At 35.6% G+C, this 21,126-nt stretch overlaps 1 protein-coding gene across 1 annotated transcript; it reads right to left on the bottom strand.

Moving 5' to 3' along the window:
* Positions 1-20,908, bottom strand: LOC306876929 (E3 ubiquitin-protein ligase MARCHF4-like; the record flags this gene model as incomplete). Its single annotated transcript, XM_079428383.1, has 4 exons — positions 1-452; positions 4,627-4,819; positions 5,510-5,665; positions 20,588-20,908. The coding sequence occupies 4 exons, from the start codon at positions 20,906-20,908 to the stop codon at positions 1-3; spliced, it is 1,122 nt and encodes a 373-aa protein (XP_079284509.1).
* Between the last annotated feature and the right edge of the window lie 218 nt (positions 20,909-21,126).

Below are 21,126 nucleotides of genomic sequence, written 5' to 3'. Positions count from 1 at the left end.
TCAGACGGTGGTGACTCTCATAACCACTTCTCTAGGTTTAGTGGTGTTTGTGCTGATGTTGCTGGCTGGGCTGCGTGGCTCGTGCGGCCGTAGATGACTCAGTAAATGCAGGAGATTATAGGGACAGTGCTGGTCCGGTAAAGGCGGCCCGTCAGCGAGAGCGTCAGTCTGGTAGGAGTCTTGCGCTGCAGCTGTGGTGTTTGTGTTTGTCATGACGTCGGTCCCGTCGAGCGCCGGCGTCCCAGCAGCAGCCATGAGTGAAGACGGTGGAGGAGAGACGTCCGCTCCTGACGGATCCCTCTGGTGGAGCAGCGAACGTGCCCTCTCCTCATTATTCTTCAGCTCCTCGCTGTCTCGCTTCTTGTCGTAGTTTAACACTTTCCACTGCTGATTGACGGCCTGCCAGCGGTGGAATATACGGAAAACGGACGGGCCCTCGTGGACGATTAGAGCTGCGGAGAAGAGAGATTCATTCAGGTTACTGTAAGTTTCTGCAACGTTTTGATGATTCCAATACTTCTTGAGTTATATGGAAGCTTGCTTAAATGGTAAAGTGTCTTTTTAAATCTTATCTTATATCTTGCAATTCTGAGTTAATATCTCACAATTCTATTTTATATCTCATAATTCTAGTTTATATCGCAATTCTGAATTATTTTGCAATTCTGAGCTTTATCTCACAATTCTAAGTATATATCTCACAATTCTGAGCTTATATCTCACAATTCTATTTTATATCTCATAATTCTAGTTTATATCGCAATTTTGAATTATTTTGCAATTCTGAGCTTTATCTCACAATTCTGAGTATATATCTCACAATTCTGGTTTATATCTTGCAATTCTGAGCTTTATCTCACAATTCTGAGTTTATATCGCACAATTCTAGTTTATATCTCGAAATTCTGAGTTATTTTGCAATTCTGAGTTAATATGTCGCAATTCTAGTTTATATCTCGAAATTCTGAGTTATTTTGCAATTCTGAGTTTATATGTCGCGATTCTAGTTTATATCTCGAAATTCTGAGTTATTTTGCAATTCTGAGTTTATATGTCGCAATTCTAGTTTATATCTCGAAATTCTGAGTTATTTTGCAATTCTGAGTTTATATGTCGCAATTCTAGTTTATATCTCGAAATTCTGAGTTATTTTGCAATTCTGAGTTTATATGTCGCAATTCTAGTTTATATCTCGAAATTCTGAGTTATTTTGCAATTCTGAGTTTATATGTCGCAATTCTAGTTTATATCTCGAAATTCTGAGTTATTTCTCAATTCTGAGTTAATATGTCGCGATTCTAGTTTATATCTCGAAATTCTGAGTTATTTTGCAATTCTGAGTTTATATGTCGCGATTCTAGTTTATATCTCGAAATTCTGAGTTATTTTGCAATTCTGAGTTTATATGTCGCAATTCTAGTTTATATCTCGAAATTCTGAGTTATTTTGCAATTCTGAGTTTATATGTCGCAATTCTAGTTTATATCTCGAAATTCTGAGTTATTTTGCAATTCTGAGTTTATATGTCGCAATTCTAGTTTATATCTCGAAATTCTGAGTTATTTTGCAATTCTGAGTTTATATGTCGCAATTCTAGTTTATATCTCGAAATTCTGAGTTATTTCTCAATTCTGAGTTAATATGTCGCAATTCTAGTTTATATCTCGAAATTCTGAGTTATTTTGCAATTCTGAGTTTATATCTCGAAATTCTGAGTTATTTTGCAATTCTGAGTTTATATGTCGCGATTCTAGTTTATATCTCGAAATTCTGAGTTATTTCTCAATTCTGAGTTTATATGTCGCGATTCTAGTTTATATCTCGAAATTCTGAGTTATTTCTCAATTCTGAGTTAATATGTCGCAATTCTAGTTTATATCTCGAAATTCTGAGTTATTTTGCAATTCTGAGTTTATATGTCGCCATTCTAGTTTATATCTCGAAATTCTGAGTTATTTTGCAATTCTGAGTTTATATGTCGCAATTCTAGTTTATATCTCGAAATTCTGAGTTATTTCTCAATTCTGAGTTAATATGTCGCAATTCTAGTTTATATCTCGAAATTCTGAGTTATTTCTCAATTCTGAGTTAATATGTCGCGATTCTAGTTTATATCTCGAAATTCTGAGTTATTTTGCAATTCTGAGTTTATATGTCGCGATTCTAGTTTATATCTCGAAATTCTGAGTTTGTCACAATTCTGAGCTTTATCTCACAATTCTGAGTTTATATGTCGCGATTCTAGTTTATATCTCGAAATTCTGAGTTTGTCACAATTCTGAGCTTTATCTCACAATTCTGAGTTTATATCTCACAATTCTAGTTTTATCACAATTCTGAGTTATTTTGCAATTCTGAGTTATTTTGCAATTCTGAGTTTATATGTTGCAATTCAGACTGAGTTATTTCGCAATTCTGAGTTTATATCTCGCAATTCTTTATTTCTTTATACTATTAGTTTATATTTCACAATTTTCACTTTCTTCTCAGAACTGCAAGAAAAAAATTGAAAGATAAAAAGTCATAAATGTTTTTTTGTTTGTCTTATACTTCGTGGTGAAATCTAAATGCAAAAACCTTTACTAACATTATAATTGAACCTCAGGAAGATGATATTAAAAAAATTCAATGAAGTGACTACTTTAAGACTATAGACAACTGAAAATGCACATTATTGCAGTGGTGTAAAATCAAAACCACATACTATAACTATATACTAGTTCTGTTAGTGACGAATAAGGCCAAAGATCTGTTTCTAAAATGTCTGTATCTACTAAGTCTACAGTAATTTTGCAACAGTCCATTGCATTCTTTTCGTTTTTGCTCAGTGAAAGCTGAATGATTCTTGAAGGTTGTGTTTGGAATTAAATATTAGCATATTTCAAGGTGTATATAACGGTATGCAATATGCACAATTAAATTTCAAGTGGCAGTTTGCTACATTGTTGTTACATGACCACAAACACATATTTATATCAAGAAAGAGGTGTTAAAATAACAGCTAATGTAGCATGTGATGTGAGTACTGTTTGCATACTGTGCTCAGTATAACGTTAGTAAGAGTATGATGGCAGAATGAACCCAGCGCATGTATTATTTCATACTAATGACTCATAAATCTCTGGATCCAGGCGTATGAGTGTTGAGCTCTGGGTATCTCATCCGTGGTTCTGTTTGAAGAAACACTAATCCAAGCTCCTGGAGTTTTTCTCTGATTTATGCCTGTTTCCATCTAAGTTTAGACTGGAGGTAATATTAATGGAGGTAGACGGCTGTGTCTGTTCTGGTTCCTCATTACTTGAAGCTCTTTCTCTCTGTGTGTTTGTCCAGTGCTCTGAGATGTTTGTGTCCTCATATGTCCTGTGCAGAAGGTTGATGACTCCTCCTGACCTCTTTACTAACTTTATTTTGACTGTTTTGGCTTGTAAACGGTGCTTGATCTGTGCAGATTTTTCTCCTGATTCAGACCAGAACACTTTTTCACCAGAGGAACGTTATTATGGACTCACATTCAAGCTAGATGGTTTAACGGTTTAAAGTAAAAAAAAATTGTTTCTTACAAACACAGTTTTGGCTTCACAAGATGTTAATTGCTGGACTGGAGTATTTTCTTGTAAAATATTCCAGTAATCTTTCAGAATTTGTTTCCCTTCCTTAGGGAACTACTGCTTTAGATCCAGTATTCAGCTATAATGACTGAGACTGAATGTGACACAAACAATCTCTCCTTCTGTGTCACATGTTTTAATAGCCGTTTGCACAAAGACACACAAACCGAATCATTTATTAAAAGATTCTTTAGATTTTTCTGTTTACGCTCATATATATGTGTTTGTGTGACTAAATGAGTTAGTATTTCATCAAATCTGTGAGGAGAGTTATTTCTAATTTTCGGTGATGCTTTATAGTCATTCATGTGAGTCCGTGTTATGTTAGTATCATTGATATAATATTACAGTTTTTGTTAATATTTTGAATTAAATTTTTATATATTTTCTTTAACAATTTTTTTAATTTTGGTGTTTTTATCATATTTATGAAATAATGTCTATATAGGTTTTTTTTTTATTATTATTAATCTTAGTTTAGTTTCAGTTATTTTAGTACTTTTGTTATTTAGTTTTATTTGGTTTTAAGTACCAAAATTATATTTTATGGTTTTAGTGAATAATAATAAACCTGATGTGAGTCCGTCATTGAAATGGAAGTAGTTAACATTAACTAGTTGGTATTACATATTCATGCATAATATGATTTTTTTCATATTATGCATATTTTCCCCTTAGATTTGAATCCTGCTGCGTTGGACTCATGGTCACTGCATTGTGAAGCACAGAAGATCATTTGAGGTATGTTGGGTTTTTGTGATTAAATGCAATTCATTACAGACACAGTATGTCAAGGATTTCTGCTTTTAAACACACATACTTTCTGTGGATTTCTCTGAAGAACTTTTCTGTGAACTTAAATGTATTCATTGTATTAAGAAAACATACTGTAACTTTCAGAATGTAAACTTTCTTTCCCAGTAAAACAAGCAGTAAAGAAAATGACATAAAAGACTCATTCTGACTGAACATACAATGAACCTAACTTAACCTCTGACCCCAAACAAACTGTACATACCGATACAGACGACATCCATGAAGCCGTACATCCCGTAACAGATCTGGAAGAGCAAGTCTTGCCGTTGCCACTTGGCCGAAGGGCTGAGAGACGACCACACCAGCCACGAGATACTGGCGATGAGGAAGAGCGAACCCAAGATCGCCGCCGCTATCTGGACCTTCTCTATGACGGTGAGCGAAATCGCTTGCCACTTCATTAAAACACAAAAGAGACAGAGAGAGCAGGTTTTTTCAGGGCACTTCAGTTAAAAAATATATAGTACGACCACTATTACATGCACTATTGATTTTGTTTAGTGCACTACCATTCAAAAGTTTGTGTTCAGTCAATTATTTAATACCTTTTTTCAGCTACGATGCATTAAATTGATCAAAAGTGACAGTAAAGACATTTATAATGTAACAAAATATTTCTATTTCAAATAAATGCTGTTCTTTTAATGTTTCTACTCATCAAGGAATCCTGAAATGAAATATATTACCATTTTCGGCAAAAATATTACACAGCACAGCTGTTTTCAACATTGATAATAATCAGAAATGTTTGTTGAGCAGTAAATCAGTATATTAGAATGATTTCTGAAGATCATGTGACACTGAAGACTGCAGTAATGATGCTGAAAATTCAGCTTTGATCACAGAAATAAATTAGATTTTTAAAATACATTCAAATATAAAATAACTTTTCCGAATTGTAATAATATTTCACATTATTACTGTTTTTATTGTAGTTTTGATCAAATAAATGTAGGCCTGGTGACTTTTGAATGGTAGTATGTGCTTAGCACACATTAAAGGGATCTTCCTCAAAAGTAAAAGAATTATTAATAGAATATTTAAATTCCTAATGTTGCATCTCGGCTTGGTTTGAGGAGTTGTACCTGCAGCGGGTTCTTGGTGCTGATGGCGATCACCTGATACTTGTAGTAGCAGAGTTCACAGGTCCACGAGCCTCTCTCACTGATCCACTTGATGAGACACGGCTGATGAGTGCTTCGAACGGAGCCGCTGCAGCGACACGGGCTCAGCAGCTCACCCTGAAACACACACAAGTTGGAGCTCATATTTGAGGAGGGAAAATCACCTCATATTTCTTCAGAGGCATATTTAAGCAAAAATATGCAATTTGGTGCAGATGCTGATATTTATATGACCAAAAAGTGATGAAATTCTTATGTTTGTAATGTAAATCAATAAGATCTTTATAACAGACTACTCAAAATGCATATAAACATCAGTTGTCACTCTATATCTCCAATAACATGTCTTAGAAATTCATGCATCAAATATGACAAAGTAGACTTTATAGGGTTAATTGTGGTGTTACTTATTTCTTTTGTTTGCTGTAAACGTATTTTTAAAAAGCTTTTGTTCTCTACACTTTTTCCAAAAACAAGCACTTATTCAATGTTTTATCTTGGTTTTTAGAAGACAGTTTGGGCATAATGAAAAATGAAGTGTGTGAATTGACAATTTCAGAAAAAATAATTTATCTTCCTCATGGACACTGTATGAATATTAAATAGAAAAAAAGAACTAAAGTCCAACATTCATTCAGAGTGGCGTTTTAATTGCACTATATACGGTAAACTGCTGCTTACTGGATCATCAGAAGCTCTGAGAATCACAGTAAACTAACTTTTCTTTTTCTTTTAAGAAATCCATTTCTATTCAAAGGATCCTGAAAGATATGAAGAAGCACAACTAAAATGATGATAATAATAAAAAATAAGAAACCAAATCTTGAAGCACAAAATTAGCATATAAGTATAATATAATTTTTTGAAATATTTTAATGTACTTTTCATTTTTTTTTATGAAATCGCTGTATTTATTTATTTTATTTCTCGTCTGCATTTGAGATTGTTGTGTTGGGATGGGATTTAATGCTTGGAAAAGTGCTTTTGTCACTGAACAATTTCTATGCACCGCTTGTTTATTTGATTTATTTTTTATAAAAATAAATAAATAATTCACTACGATAATACTATTCAGTCTCATTATAAATGGACTGTTCTGCTCAATATTAATGTATGTCTGTATGTATGCTTATTGGAGTATTCTGGCATAAGTTAAGCAACACTATCCCGGCAAACCAATTTAGGCTGGTTGAATCTGGTTTTTGTCAGTAGGCAGCTCTCTGTGTTTTGGACCAGAGCCTCTAGTGTGTGTAGTGTAGTATATTTGCTCCTGGACTGTGCTGTTGTGAGTGTTGTGTGTGTAATATTCTGCTGTGCTGCGTGTAGATGACAGCGTTAATGGAAAGCGGATGGATGTAGACGTGTCTGTGAGGTGTAACTGAGGAGCAGACACAGGAACAGGTGCGGCGCAGTGTGAGCGCTCACCTTCGAGCACAGAGTGCGAGTTAAACGTTTCAAAACCGTTTCTCATGTCCAAACCCGAAAACACAGATCAGATCAGCTGAGGTTAAACTGATGCATTAATGCTCTGGGTGTTATTGCTCAGAGTTTGCTCATTCAAAGCTCAGGATACATAATGGAGTCTCTCAGTTATGTTTCATTTATCAACTTAAAAGACACTGCAGGTGAACAGGATAAAAAAAAACTAATAGTTATCGCCTTATTTACCCAGTTGATTGATTACACTGATAATTGCCAACATTTTTTGTATTACAAGTTTTCTAAAATGTTAGGTTTAAATATGCAAATGAGGCATTATTTAATTAAATATGCACTAATTTGCATTCATTTCTAGAACAAAAATTGGAACACCTGATGAAGTCAGTTTCAAAATTTGGGGGGGGGGGGGTAATTTTGTTTCATTTTGGGTATCTCATTTTTGTCACTCCATAATTCAGAAAATACTTAGAACAGACAGAAAACAATATATTTTCCACAATTTTGGGGGGGAATAAAATGTATATAATCAAACAAATTATATATGAACAAATCCCTCTGAAACCTTCAGGATATAGACAGGAATAAAAAATGTGTGTGTAAGTGCTACTGAAGTGGAGATTTATGGCTCAGTGTAGGAGAAAAAACTCATTTTGACAAAAGGGCCTTTAAAAATATGTATTGTAATTGAAATCTATTGACACAGATAAATAAAGTGCTATAAAAGAAACACTTAACAGTGTCTTCTGGATGTTTTCTTTCCACTAGTCTGAAAAAACAGCCCAAAATCTCAAGCTTGACAGGTGCATGTACAAACAGTGTTTTTGCCTGCAGTGTCTCCCTGTAATTAGGAGATATGCAAATCGACACAAATTGACAAATATTTGTATTGACTCTTCAGAGAAGCATCTGAGACAAAGTTGATACTTGAATAAAACATGTCTGGACACTCCATTTTGTCTCCTGAGCAATGAATGAGCAACCTCTGAGCATACAATGAACTTTAAAACTGATGACAATAGCATGGCCTTAGAAGATTTGATGAGAAATATTTGTGCTCATATTGAGATTTCTGATTTTTGATTGCAGACTTTGGTATTATGGTAAATCTGAGCACCGTTTGAGACTATATTGAGATTACTGGGGTCTTTTTCCTCAGGAGAAACATCTGATAAGCAGGAGACTCAATTTGGTCTCCAATAATCTCTTTGCTGTCGAAGAGAAACAAATGAGATCTCATTCTTTCCTCTGTCTCCTAGAGGAAAATGTTATTGCTCATTGGTTGATCTTTTAGAGCTCAAGAGACTTAATGGAGTCCTCAGACAAGTTTCAGTAAAGTATTAACTTCATCTCTGAAATTTATAGACAAATGAGCCAGTAGCTCTCACCGAATGAGGATAGCAACATTTGATGAGAAATGTTTGAGTTCATATTGAGACAGCTGACATCTGTTTCTTTAAAGTATTAACTTTATTACCCATAAAGTTGGGAAAAATAGCATATAATGGATAGCAGCTCAGATTATTTGATCTTTGGATACATTTATGAGAAATATTTGAGTTTAAATTGAGATCTCTGACTTTTTAAAGCAGACTTTGGTGTCTTGCCAAATCTGAACACAGTTTGAGACATTGTCTCAAGATCTCTGGAGGAATAGCATGAGATTTCTGGTTTTTCCTCAGGAGAAACATCTGAGAAGACCTAAAATTCTCCATTAATCTCATTGCTGTCTGGGACAAACAATCAAAATAGTCAAGAAATCTCATCCGTGCTTCTTGAGTGGAGCTCTCAGTAAAAGCCGCCTCGAGCTCAACTTAACGTGAGTATTACATAAACACGACCCCGTTGCTCCTTCAGCCAAGAAGAGCGCTACCTCCGTCACAGCGTCGAGAGGAAATAGAAAGGGAGTGTTGGTACAGACACAGGCCTGTCTGCAGATGGACTTAGTGGGAGCGAGTTGGCCGGACAGTATGAGGAGAGCAGGAACAGCCAATGGGAGGAGGACGGCACAGGAGGAGACGGGGAGCACGTCCAAACCTGCAGCCTAATCCACCTCCGTCTTCTCAGGGCACAAATCAGACGGCCATTACAACTGTGACAATCTGTTTCACTTTCTCCACCGAGAGCCACACTGCAGATAAAGAGTTTAATGCTGTTCATTTCGTAGTAGTGACAACCAAACGTTCAGTAAATGCATGTAATGTGAACCGAAGCGATCTGAATTCATTGTTAATGAAGTGGCGTCACTCTCTTTTGGACAGTGTCAGCTATTCTGTCCCTCATGTTGTACTCCAGCAAATTGAAAGAAAACAAGTTGAAAAAAAGATTGAATCCAAGATTTGGTGATAACAGCATAATGAGAGAAAGTGTGATGTATATCCAACTTTATAGAGCAACGCAATACAATAGTTTACATTTTTTCAAAATATAAACAATCATGCAGCCAACATTTGCTTTGAAAAGGTCTTTGCCCCTTCCTGTTTTTTTTTTTTGTTTGTTTTTTTAATTTTTTTTGCATATTTGTCATATTTAAAAGATTCAGATCTTCAAACACATTTTAATATTACACAAAGATAATGCAAGTAAATACAAAATGCAGTTTTTAAATTATATTTTATTTTATTAAGGGAAAAAAGCTGCCCAAATCTACCTGGGCTACGTGAAAAATTAATTTCCCCCTTCTGTTAAATCATGAAAGAGCTGTGATTAACCACATTATTTTAGAAAGCTGAGTTAAATTTCACTAGCCAAACCCAAGCCTGATTATTGCCAGACCTGTTGAATCAAGAGATCACTTAAATAGAAGCTGTCTGACAAAGTGAAGCATGCTTAAAGAGCAACACATCATGCCGCAATCTAAAGAAATTTAAGAACAGATGAGAAACAAAATAGTTGACATGTATCAGTCTGGAAAGGGTTATAAAGCCATTTCTAAGGCTTTGGGACTCCAGCGAACCACGGTCAGAGCCATTATCCTCAAATGGAGAAAACTTGGAACAGTGGTGAACCTTCCCAGGAGTGGCAAGCCTACCATAAGGCTCGTCTCACATTTGCCAAAATATATCTTGATTATCTCCAAGACGTTTGGGCAAATATTCTGTGGGCTGATGAGACAAAAGTTTAACTTTTTGTGTCCCGTTACATCTGGCGTAAAACCAACACAGCATTTCATAAATAGAACATCATACCAACAGTCAAACATGGTGGTGGTAGTGTGATGGTCTGGGGCTGCTTTGCATTGGGATATGCAGCAGGACAATGATCCCAAACACACCAGCAAGTCCACCTCTGAATGGCTGAAGAAAAACAAAATTAAGGTTTTGGAGTGGCCAAGTCAAAGTCTGGACTTACAGGTACATCTCAAAAAATTTGAATATCATGAATATTTTTTTTGGAACTTATTTCAAAAAGTGAAACTTTCATATATTTTAGATTCATTACATGTAAAGTAAAACATTTCAAAAGTTTTTTGTTTTAATTTTGATGATTAGAGCTTACAGCTCATGAAAATCAAAAATCAGTATCTCAAAATATTAGAATATTTACGTTTGAGTTTCAATTAATGACCATCTCTACAATATTAATTCCGGGTATCTCTTGTTCTTTGAAACCACAATAATGGAGAAGACTGCTGACTTGGCAACGATCCAGAAGTCGAACATTGACGCCCTCCACAAAGAGGGTAAGTCACAGAGGGTCATTACTGAAAGCTGTGGCTGTTTACAGAGTGCTGTATCAAAGCATATTAAATGCAAAGTTGACTGGAAGGAAGAATTTTGGTAGGAAAAGGTACACAAGCAACAGACCGCAAGCTTGAGAATACTGTCAAGCAAAGCTGATTCAAACACTTGGGAGAGCTTCACAAGGAGTGGACTGAAGCTGGAGTCAGTGGATCAAGAGTCTCCACGCTCAGACGTCTTCAGGAAAAGGGCTACCAAGCCACTTCTGAACCAGAGACAACATCAGAAGCATCTTACCTGGGCTGTGGAGAAAAAGAACTGGACTGTTGCTCAGTGGTCCAAAGTCTTCTTTTCAGATGAAAGTAAATTTTGCATTTCATTTGGAAATCAAGGTCCCAGAGTCAGGAGGAAGAGTGGAGAGGCACAGAATCCATGTTGCTTGAAGTCCAGTCTGAAGTTTCCACAGTCAGAGATGATTTGGGCTGCCATGTCATCTGCTGGTGTTGGTCCACTGTGTTTTATCAAGTCCACAGTCAACGCAGCCGTACCAGGAGATTTTAAGCACTTTATGCTTCCTTCTGCTGACAAGCTTTATGGAGATGCTGATTTCATTTTCCAGCAGGACTTGGCACCTGCCCACACTGCCAAAGGTACCAAAAGCTGGTTCAATGGCCGTGGTGTTACTGCGCTTGATTGGCCAGCAAACTCGCCTGACCTGAACCCTGTAGAGAATCTATAGGGTATTGTCAAGAGGAAGATGAGAGACACCAGACCCAACAATGCAGATGACCTGAAGGCCGCTATCAAAGCAACCTGGGCTTCCATTACACCTGAGCAGTGCCACAGGCTGATTGCCTCCATGCCACGCCGCATTGATGCAGTAATTCATGCAAAAGGAGGCCCTAACAAGTATTGAGTTCATAGAAATGAACATACCTTTCAGAAGCCTGACATTTCTGTTTAAAATATCCTTTTTTTTTATTGATCTTATGTAATATTCTAATTTTCTGAGACACTGAATTTTGGGTTTTCATTATCTGTAAGCCATAATCATCAAAATTTCAAGAAATAAAGGCTTGAAATATTTCACTCTTTGTGTAAAGAATCTATATAATATATGGGTTTCACTTTCTGAAATGAGTGACAAAAAAAAAAAAATTCATGATATTCTAATTTTTTGAGATGTAAATCCGATTGAGATGCTGTGGCATGACTTAAACAGTCCATTCATGCTCGAAAACCCTCCAATGAGGCTGAATTAAAACAATTCTGCAAAGAAGAGTGGGCCAAAATTCCTCCACAGCGATGTGAAAGACTCATTGCCAGTTATCGCAAACACTTGATTGCAGTTGTTTCTGCAAAGGGTGGCACAACCAGTTGTTAGATTTAGGGGGCAATTACTTTTTAACGTAGTGCCAGGCAGGTTTGGACAGCTTTTTTACCTTAATTAATGAAATCATTATTTCAAAACTGCATTTTGTATTTACTCGGGTTATCTTTGTTAAAATAGTTTGATGATCTGAATCATTCAAGTTTGACAAATATGCAAAAAAATGGGGAAAAAAACCCAGGAAGGGGGCAAAAGCACTGTGTATATACAGTGTGCGTGTGTGTGTGTGTGTGTGTGTGTGTGTGTATATATATATATATAATTAGTAATGTAGTAATTAGTTTAATTAGTAATATTTATTTCATTAAAGAATGGTTGAACTTATTTGAGTTGTTGTAGAGCAGAGCATTCAAAAATGGTTCCTTATAATGTGTAATGTAATGTATAATGTGCATATATGTACAACTTTAACAAGTTCAACCCATCTTTAATGAAATAAATATTACTAATTAAAGTTGGATATATATTACATTCATATAGTACTCATAGTTGAATGTATACAATGTTATATATTGTATAGTATACTAGGTAACACTTTACAATAAGGTGACATTTGTTAACATTAGTTAATGTATTAAGTAACATGAACAAACAATTAACAATACATTTATTACACTATTTATTAATATTTGTTAATGTTAGATAATAAAAATAGAATTGTTCATGTTAGTTCATAGGGCATTAACTAATGTTAAAAAAACAAAACTCGTGATTTTAATAATGCATTAGTAAATACTGAAATGAACATTAAGATTAATAAATGTTGTAGAAGTATTGTTCATTCTTAGTTCATGTTTACTAATGTGAACTAATGAACCTTATTGTAAAGTGATACTGTACACTAGATGGCTTTACATGAGTGTACTGTATGTGATTACTATATGAATGTACTATATATATCCAACTTCAGAGTAGTAATATTTCTTTCATTAAAGAAGGATTGAACTTACAAGAGAGCTGCAGAAGAGCATTAAAAATGGTCATTTTTAATGTTTCATTTGAGTTATGCAGCTTTAGACTTGATATAAATCTACAAAATGTATTTAAACACATTCAGATGTGTTAAACAGATCCGAGAGCAGCTGAAAGCGTGATCAAATAAGAAAAAAAATGGCACTTCATATCAGAAAGGTTGGCGGCTCTAATGCATTCCTGTGAGAAACAGCCATTTAGCTTGAAAAAGCATGTCATGGTTAGTGTGCGGCACGGGTCTGCAGAACCCAAAGTACCTTAGTCAGATTGTAACTCCCCTCTAAAACTGTGTCAGGCGTGTGCCGCTCTGAATTATGAATAAGTATGACTCAGAAATAAATAAACATCTGAGACGGTGCCGGGTGGAGGGAGACTCGAGGGGGATTCTCAGCTAGACTTCAAAGAAAGAGAGAAACCGTGTCACTGATTGACACTCTTTAAATTAAATTATCTGGCAAGATTAAAAACAGCCACTCCTGTCAGAAATGTGACGCGCTTTAGCTTGTTTGATAAAAGCTGCATTTTTATGTCTATTTAGAGGCAGGTTGAAAGTTGCATTTGAACTGCTCTAGACTTTCCAAAGTCTGGTGTCCCATTACGTTTCATGAAGCAAAAATTATAAGTTATTTTATAATTTACATTTTTTTAAGAGAACTATTAGATGTTTAATTATCTATAATCAACTAAAATGAAATTAGCCTGTGATTACTACTAATACTTTTACTTATGTATTTATAAAATTGTGTGTATATAAATATTAAAAAATAGTATATACATTGTAGATACATATTTTTTTTAATGGTTTTTATTATATGTATTTAATTTATATATTGAATTATATATTGTAAATATACGTATATATAAATTTTTACACTATATATATATATATATAGTATATAAAATAAACAATATTTACTGTAGTTTGACCTCTTGTGGCTGATGATGAACATTTGAAGGTTAAGCTGGTTTTTGCACTGATCATTAGTACTCTGTTCACAGAAAGTGCCGAGTGCAGTAATCCATATGGAGATATCCATATCAGACCTACTTTCCCGATTGATGGTAAGTAGGTCATTTTACTAAATGTGTCAGACTGAGTCCTTATTAGGTTCCATGTGAATTAAAACATCAGGATTAGACCAGATTTCGTGTCCTGAGTTGATGCAAGCTATAGAAACAACTTTTCCACATGCAAACACCAAATTGTAAAAATATCTAGTTTGCCATACCTTGTCTAGATTAAATGCTGGTTTTCGTGAAATAAAAGGAAAACTCTACATAACAGCAACAAAGAAACCTGAACTATGTGCGTCCTTCACATTTATACTTATTACAGGCCCTTTGAAAGCCCGGCACTCAGGTTTACAAACCACTTCCACTTTTCAGCAACATTCCCGCTGCTCTAAAGAGGCAAAATGAATTGAATCTGTCGTAAATAACAAAATATATGCCAGGAAAGGGGCTGCCTTTGACTCTTAATGATGCACGAATGTACCGAACAACAAAAGGTGGCACATAAGCGCAGCCGTAAGCTGTTCTGAAATAGCATTTTCCATCATTGGCTTGCTGGAGGGACATTGAGTATTTGGGCCTCCATTCAGTGTGATGTGAATGTAACGTGGCAGAGAAGTGGAGTGTAGACCTGTGTTATTGTGAATGCACAGAGCCGTGCCTCCACAGGATTACGGCATGCAAAATAATGCGTCCTTATCCGGTGCAGCCATAAAGGCATCCAGAAGAACTGTGCTGGCCGTTTGTCTTCATGCTGCTTCTGAAGCTCTTTATTTCATCAATCAACCGTATGCGTGGACTAAAATTACAAAAATGGGATTTTGGTCCTTGTATTTTTTGTTGTAGTGCCTTAAAGGAATAGCTCACCCAAAATTGAAAATTGGCTTAAAATGTCCTCACTCTCAGGCCATCCAAGATGTAGATGAGAAATGTGGATTGCTCACCAGTGGATGCTCTGCAGTGAATGGGTGCCGTCAGAATGAGAGTCCAAACAGCTGATAAAAACATCACAATAATCCACACCACTCCAGTCCATCAATTAACATCTTGTGAAAAGCTGCATGTTTGTAAGAAACAAATCCATCATTAAGGCTATAATAATGCTTCCTCCAGTAATAAAGTCCATCTCCTGTTGTCTCTCACATCAACATCCACCCACATATTTGATTAGAGCTTTTGGACTGTTTTTGGCTTGTTAACAGTGTGCAGATTTCTCTCCTGATTCAGACCAGACAACCTTTTCACTGGAGAAAGCGTTATGGATAATGGACTCATAATTTAGTCGGAAACACTGGTTTGAAGTCAAAAATGTTTTAATGATGGATTTGTTTCTTTTGTCTTCTGAAGACATTAACTGATGGACTGGAGTGGTGTGGATTATTGTGATGTTTGTATCAGCTGTTTGGACTCTCGTTCTGACGGCACCCATTCACTGCAGAGCATCCATTGATGATGCAATGCTACATTTCTCCAAATCTGTTCCCATGAAGAACAAACTCATCTACATCTTGGATGGCCAGGGATTAGTAGACTTTCAGCATTTTCATTTTTGGACTGTGACTGTATCTATCTAACTGTTTCTACAATTTGTCATGAACACTTGTTGTTGTTGTAAATGAAGGAAGAACACTCAACATGTTTCTCTGCTTCTCAAACACAGCTAAACTCTTCCCTGGCTTCCTCATAAATCTCTTCGTCTGCTAAAATGGCAGTACAGATGCTCAAGCTGAGGCTCTCTGGGGTACGAGCGTGCGTGAGGCACGTAATACTACAGGGATCTCAACAGCAGACTGATTCTCTCTCATCTGAATCTGTGTCTCTGCAGGTCTACAAAGCTGAGGTGAAACAGCAGAGAAGCTTCACTACTTGATCACTTCACTAGATGAAAGCAATTTTCTGGGTTCAACACAAGTCATATTTAAAAAAAAAAAAAGAAGCAAAACTCACCGTTACAGTAATGCACAAAGCCAGTTTTCCAGAGGGTTTCAAAAAGCAGAAATGTAAAGCTTGTGTTTTGTACATTAATTATTTAGTAAAAACTTGTATTTATTTTGACACTTAAAGTGTCTGCATTGTTCTTTCCAAAGTGAGGCTACTTTCTAGATGCATGAACGTCTGATGAGGTGCTGGAAGATGCTGAAACTACATTAAAAAAAAGAGCAGCAGCTGGTTGCACACTTCTGAGGGATCATATGCCAACCAAAAAACTACAAAATAAGAAAGCTAATGGATCGCACTTTCCAGGTATTATAGACCTCACTGGTTTGCTGAATGTAAGCAGTCTCTATCCTCATGCATATTGTAAACATTACTGGCTTTACACTTCAAAAATGCTTTTTTCTTCAGTATTTTTGTCTTGTTTTCAAGCACAAACATCTGATACTTTTACCTAAAAGCAAAATGACTTAAGATTTTACATTTTGTTTTCTGAAAAAAAGTATCAAAAGGTTTTTAGAGTCCAAACAACTGAACAAAAAACATCACAATAATCCACAGCACTCCAGTCCAGCAATTAATGTCTTAAGAGGTGAAAACCTGTGTATTTGTAAGAAACAAATCCATCATGAAGACGATTTAAATGTAAATCGTTTCTTCTGGCTAAAATACATAATCTGTATTAACGCTTCCTCCAGTGAAAAAGTCATCTCCTGTTGGCTCTCACATTAAAATCCACCAACATGTTTGTTTTTTGATCTGTACAGATTTTGCTTAATGATTTATTTGCATCTTATAAACATGCAGCTTCTGGCTTCTCAAGACGTTAACTGATGGACTGGAGTGGTGTGGATTATTGTGATGTTTTTATCAGCTGTTTGGACTCTCATTCTGACGGCACCCAGAGGATCCTTTGCTGATGCAATGCTACATTTCTCCAAATCTGATGAAGAAACAAATTCATCCACATCTTGGATGCCTTGACATGTACATTTTCAGTAAATTTTCATTTTGGTTGAACGATTCCTTTAAATTTGGTACATTTTTCAAAAGACAAGACTTCAAGTAAATCTATCTACATTTAAGAATCTCTTTTGTCCTTTTCCAGTACAAAACAGTGTATTAGCGTTTTGTTATCGTGACATTGAGGTTTGAGGTAAAGGTTTACACAGACAAGGTACTAATAACTACACTATTTCAAATTGAACATCTACAGTATGATGTTTAAATCTTTTGAAGCAAACTGTAAATGCTTTAGAGCTGAACTTGCATTGAACCAGAAGTCATTTCTTGTGCTTTCCAGATCTAGTCGAGATGCATTTGTGAAGACAGAGATGTCTAGTTAATGCAATGTGACCTGATACTTCAAGAACAATAATTACATTTTGAAACAAAACACCAGTCAAAGACGTCTGAGAGATGCAGCAGAACATTACCGAGTGCTATTACTCAGTGTTACACATTTAAACAGGATGTTTTCACAGCGCCATTGAACTACAGCCTGCTGAATCAGCAGAAAACAGGCATGAATCAATCAGACAGCAACAAAAGACAGAAAATCAAAGCTCTGCCCTTCATCTAGACACGTCTTTCCATCATGTAGTATCTGTAAGACATCAGTTCTGCTTCATCTCGGCGCACAAAAAGCACAAGAGAGAAGATCTGATCACTGTCTAACTGGAACAATCATCTGAAATCAGCCCCTCGGGTTCTCCTGCGCTCACATTTCTGCTCTTTACACTTACAGCAGAGCTTCTCCAAGACATCACGCTGCTCGCTTTGGGGCAGCAATCTTATAATTGTGTGAGCACAATGGGTTTGTTTCAATCTGAATTCAAATTGTGTCATTATGGAGCGGTTATTAAAAACACTAAGTGCCTCGGAGGAGCTTTCTCTGATTCATAAACACAGATGCTGAACATTTCTGCTGTTATTGTCAAGGAAAAAGAGATGCAGTTCATTTAACACACTTTGACCTTTTGTTAAATGCATAAAATAAGCTTTCTAACGGTATGTTTCCACTGTGACAACGTGCCCCATTACAGTGGAAATGTGACATTAGAAAGCGTATTTTGAGCTTTAGAAAAGCAAATTTTAATATACACTGTAAAAAATTATTTTTCAAAGTTGTAAATAAAATGTATTGGAGTACAAATAGAATTAGTTACAGTAAAATATAAGTTTTTTTCCTTGATATATGTTTAATTTAATGTGTTACTTGTATTTCTTTTTTTAATACTTGTGACATTTACTAGCAATTTCTGAGTGAAAACTTTCTACACCGTTTTTTTTTTCAGTGAAATTATTTTTCGAAATTGTAAATAAAAGAAATAATTGGTGTATGTTTAACAAGAAAGTACTATTTCAGTGTTTCTACTTAAAAACGTTTTTGCATTACTTGCTGTTTCTTTGTAATTATTTGTGCAATTTAAAAGCAATTTATGAGTGAAAATTGTTTTATGTCAAATAAATTATGAAATCTATCCTCTACATTAATAAAATTGGTGTATTTACTTGGAAACAATTTTCACTCAGAAATTGCAAGTAAATTTCACAATTAAGCACCAAGTTATGTGAAATTATATTTTCTTGTAAAATGTACTTTGTTTACAACTTTGAAAAATCTTTTTTTTACAATGTATCTTATAGTTGTGTGAAAACTAGCACCGGTCTACTCTGTAACTAGTGTTTAAAGGTATTTGCTCTTTGCTTATAACCCCCTGAGGAGGAAAGTCGATCCCTCTCTGTCGACTCGCCTCAGGTTTCCTTCTTTCAGTGCAGGTGAGGATCATCTCAGGTAACATGGGAGTTATTTAGCACGGTTTATCAACTCACTCACTGCTATATCACACAGAGTTTTTCATTTACTCTGACTTGGCCCAAGCTCAAATGTATCCGTGAAACAAGTGTGAAATAAATGTTGTTCTGTTGTAAATTCTGGTGAATCACCTTCCCTTTGGGTGAAGACGGTGCAAGGTTTTTGAAGTGGAAACAATTTGCATATCATCATGAATAATTTATGAGGCCTGCTCAGTTATCCTGCTAAAACAAGGCGCATTACGAAAAGTAAATACTCCGTTGCCATTTGCAGGGCCGTGACCTTAAAATAATGAGGTTAATTCAAACAGGATTTATGGAAATGAATAAAATCTTTAAAAGTCATAAACATTTCTGGAGAGTAGAGAATAAGAGCTTTTAGTTATGCACGGATAAAAATGTATCTATAAAATTACAACCGGGTAAGTCATTGAAATTAAATTGGAAAAAATAAATGATTTAATTAAAAATAAATATAATAAATCATTAAAACGTGTTATTGAAATTCATTGGTCAAAGGTATGAGAATCCTGTTTAAAACTTTCACTGGCATTAAAGTTTGATCATTCAGCCAACTGAGAGCTTCGTTATCTTGAATGTTTTAAATCTTGAAAATGATTTTTGTGCAAATTGCACTGATTAATTAAAAAAAAAATTTTTTTTTCAATTTTACTAAATAATAATGTACTTTTAACATAGATTATTTTATGTCAAACTACTAGAGTACACCATAAATTTTATCTGATTGTGCTTGGGGGAGTGGCCAATTGGCTTTAGCTCATTAATATTTAATTAGAATTTACATTTTAAGGAGGTTTTTGAAGTAGAAAGACTTCAATAGGAGCCTATTTTTGTAAAAGGAACACCAATAATATTTGTTTTTCCGAAGTTCATAATTTTCTGCAAAAATGGAAACTTGCTACAAAAACCCAAAATACCAACAAAAAAGGCTGCTTATTTGTTTTATTTTATTTTCATGGTTATATCCACTTTATTTTACAACGTGGAAGTAAGCAATTTTTCTGTGAATATGCGAGACTTCCAATGTATTAATGGCTAGAAGAATAGCGTTGGTCAAGGGTAAAACTTGTTTATGAATGCGGTAATAAATTAAAATAATATGACAAGATAACAATTTGCTATATCAAGCAGCATAAAGGACTGTTTTTGTACAGGTAAAATAACACCGGATTAAATGACACCGGAAATCTTGCACATTCAGGTTACAAATGGCATGCCCACTGTTACTTTAAAAGATGGATAGGACTACAAATTGATGAGTTGTTCCTTTACTCAATATAATTGTGTAGTTAACACATAAATAAGTTTCATGGAACCAAATTAAAACGTTTAAGTAGGCTATATGGTTTATGACCTCATTTGTGACCCTGGGTAAATTTTTTGAAATTGAGATTTATACATCATCTGAGAGTTGAATAAACAAGCTTCCCATTTATGTATGGTTTGTTAGGATAGAAATCTGGAATCTGAGGGTGCAAACAATCAAAATATTGAGAAAATCACCTTTAAAGTTGTCCAAATGAAGTTCTTAGCAATGCACATTAGTAATCAAAAATTAAGTTTTGATATATTTACGGTAGGAAATGTCCTAAATATCTTCATGGAACATGATCTTTACTTGATATCCTAATTGTTTTTGGCATAAAAGAAAAATCATTAATTTTGACCCATTGTTGGCTGTTGCTACAAATATACCTGTGCTACTTATGACTGCTTTAGTGCTCCAGGGTCACGTTTATCATATGCATTGGTTTACTTTATAGTGCTGGTTTCTACCTGTTCCGGCCCCTGGAAGCATATCCTGCACACCGGGGTTCCTTCTGCATAGCTGATGAAGGAGAATCTGTCATCCCACCGGTCCTTGGGGAGCTCTTCCGCCGCGGCGCCGGTCCAGGGTCCGTCTGCAGCCGTCTCAGCGTCCTCTGTGGACGGGGTACTCCAGTGCCGGAGCCGGTGGGCTCGTAACGTATTGTTGTTATCCGAGGCAAACGGGCTGATTCTGGCCGTTTGTCCGCTCATGGGGTTTGTAGGAGCCTGTGGCCCGAGCAGAAACACCTTGAGGTCACTGAAGAGAACGCAACAGCGGCTCTTCAGCATGCTTCATCCAAGAACGGGGAGAATCGGCACTGTCCTGGATCAACTAGCGCAGGTTTACGGGCTCCCTGTTAGTTTTTAGGCTGTGAAGAGCGAATGCGTGAAAGACATTGTATTCCGACACAAGTTAAACTTAAGTGATGCATTAAAGTCGCAACCTGCATTAAGTTCATTGCACTTTTGGAATGTATCTTAAAGGTTTTTCTCCATTCTGTCACCGA

The sequence above is a fragment of the Barbus barbus genome, assembly GCF_936440315.1.
Source record: "Barbus barbus genome assembly, chromosome: 11".
Taxonomy (NCBI): Eukaryota; Metazoa; Chordata; class Actinopteri; order Cypriniformes; family Cyprinidae; genus Barbus; species Barbus barbus.
Note: the sequence above shows the minus strand (reverse complement) of the source record. Positions and strands in the feature narration are given on the sequence as shown.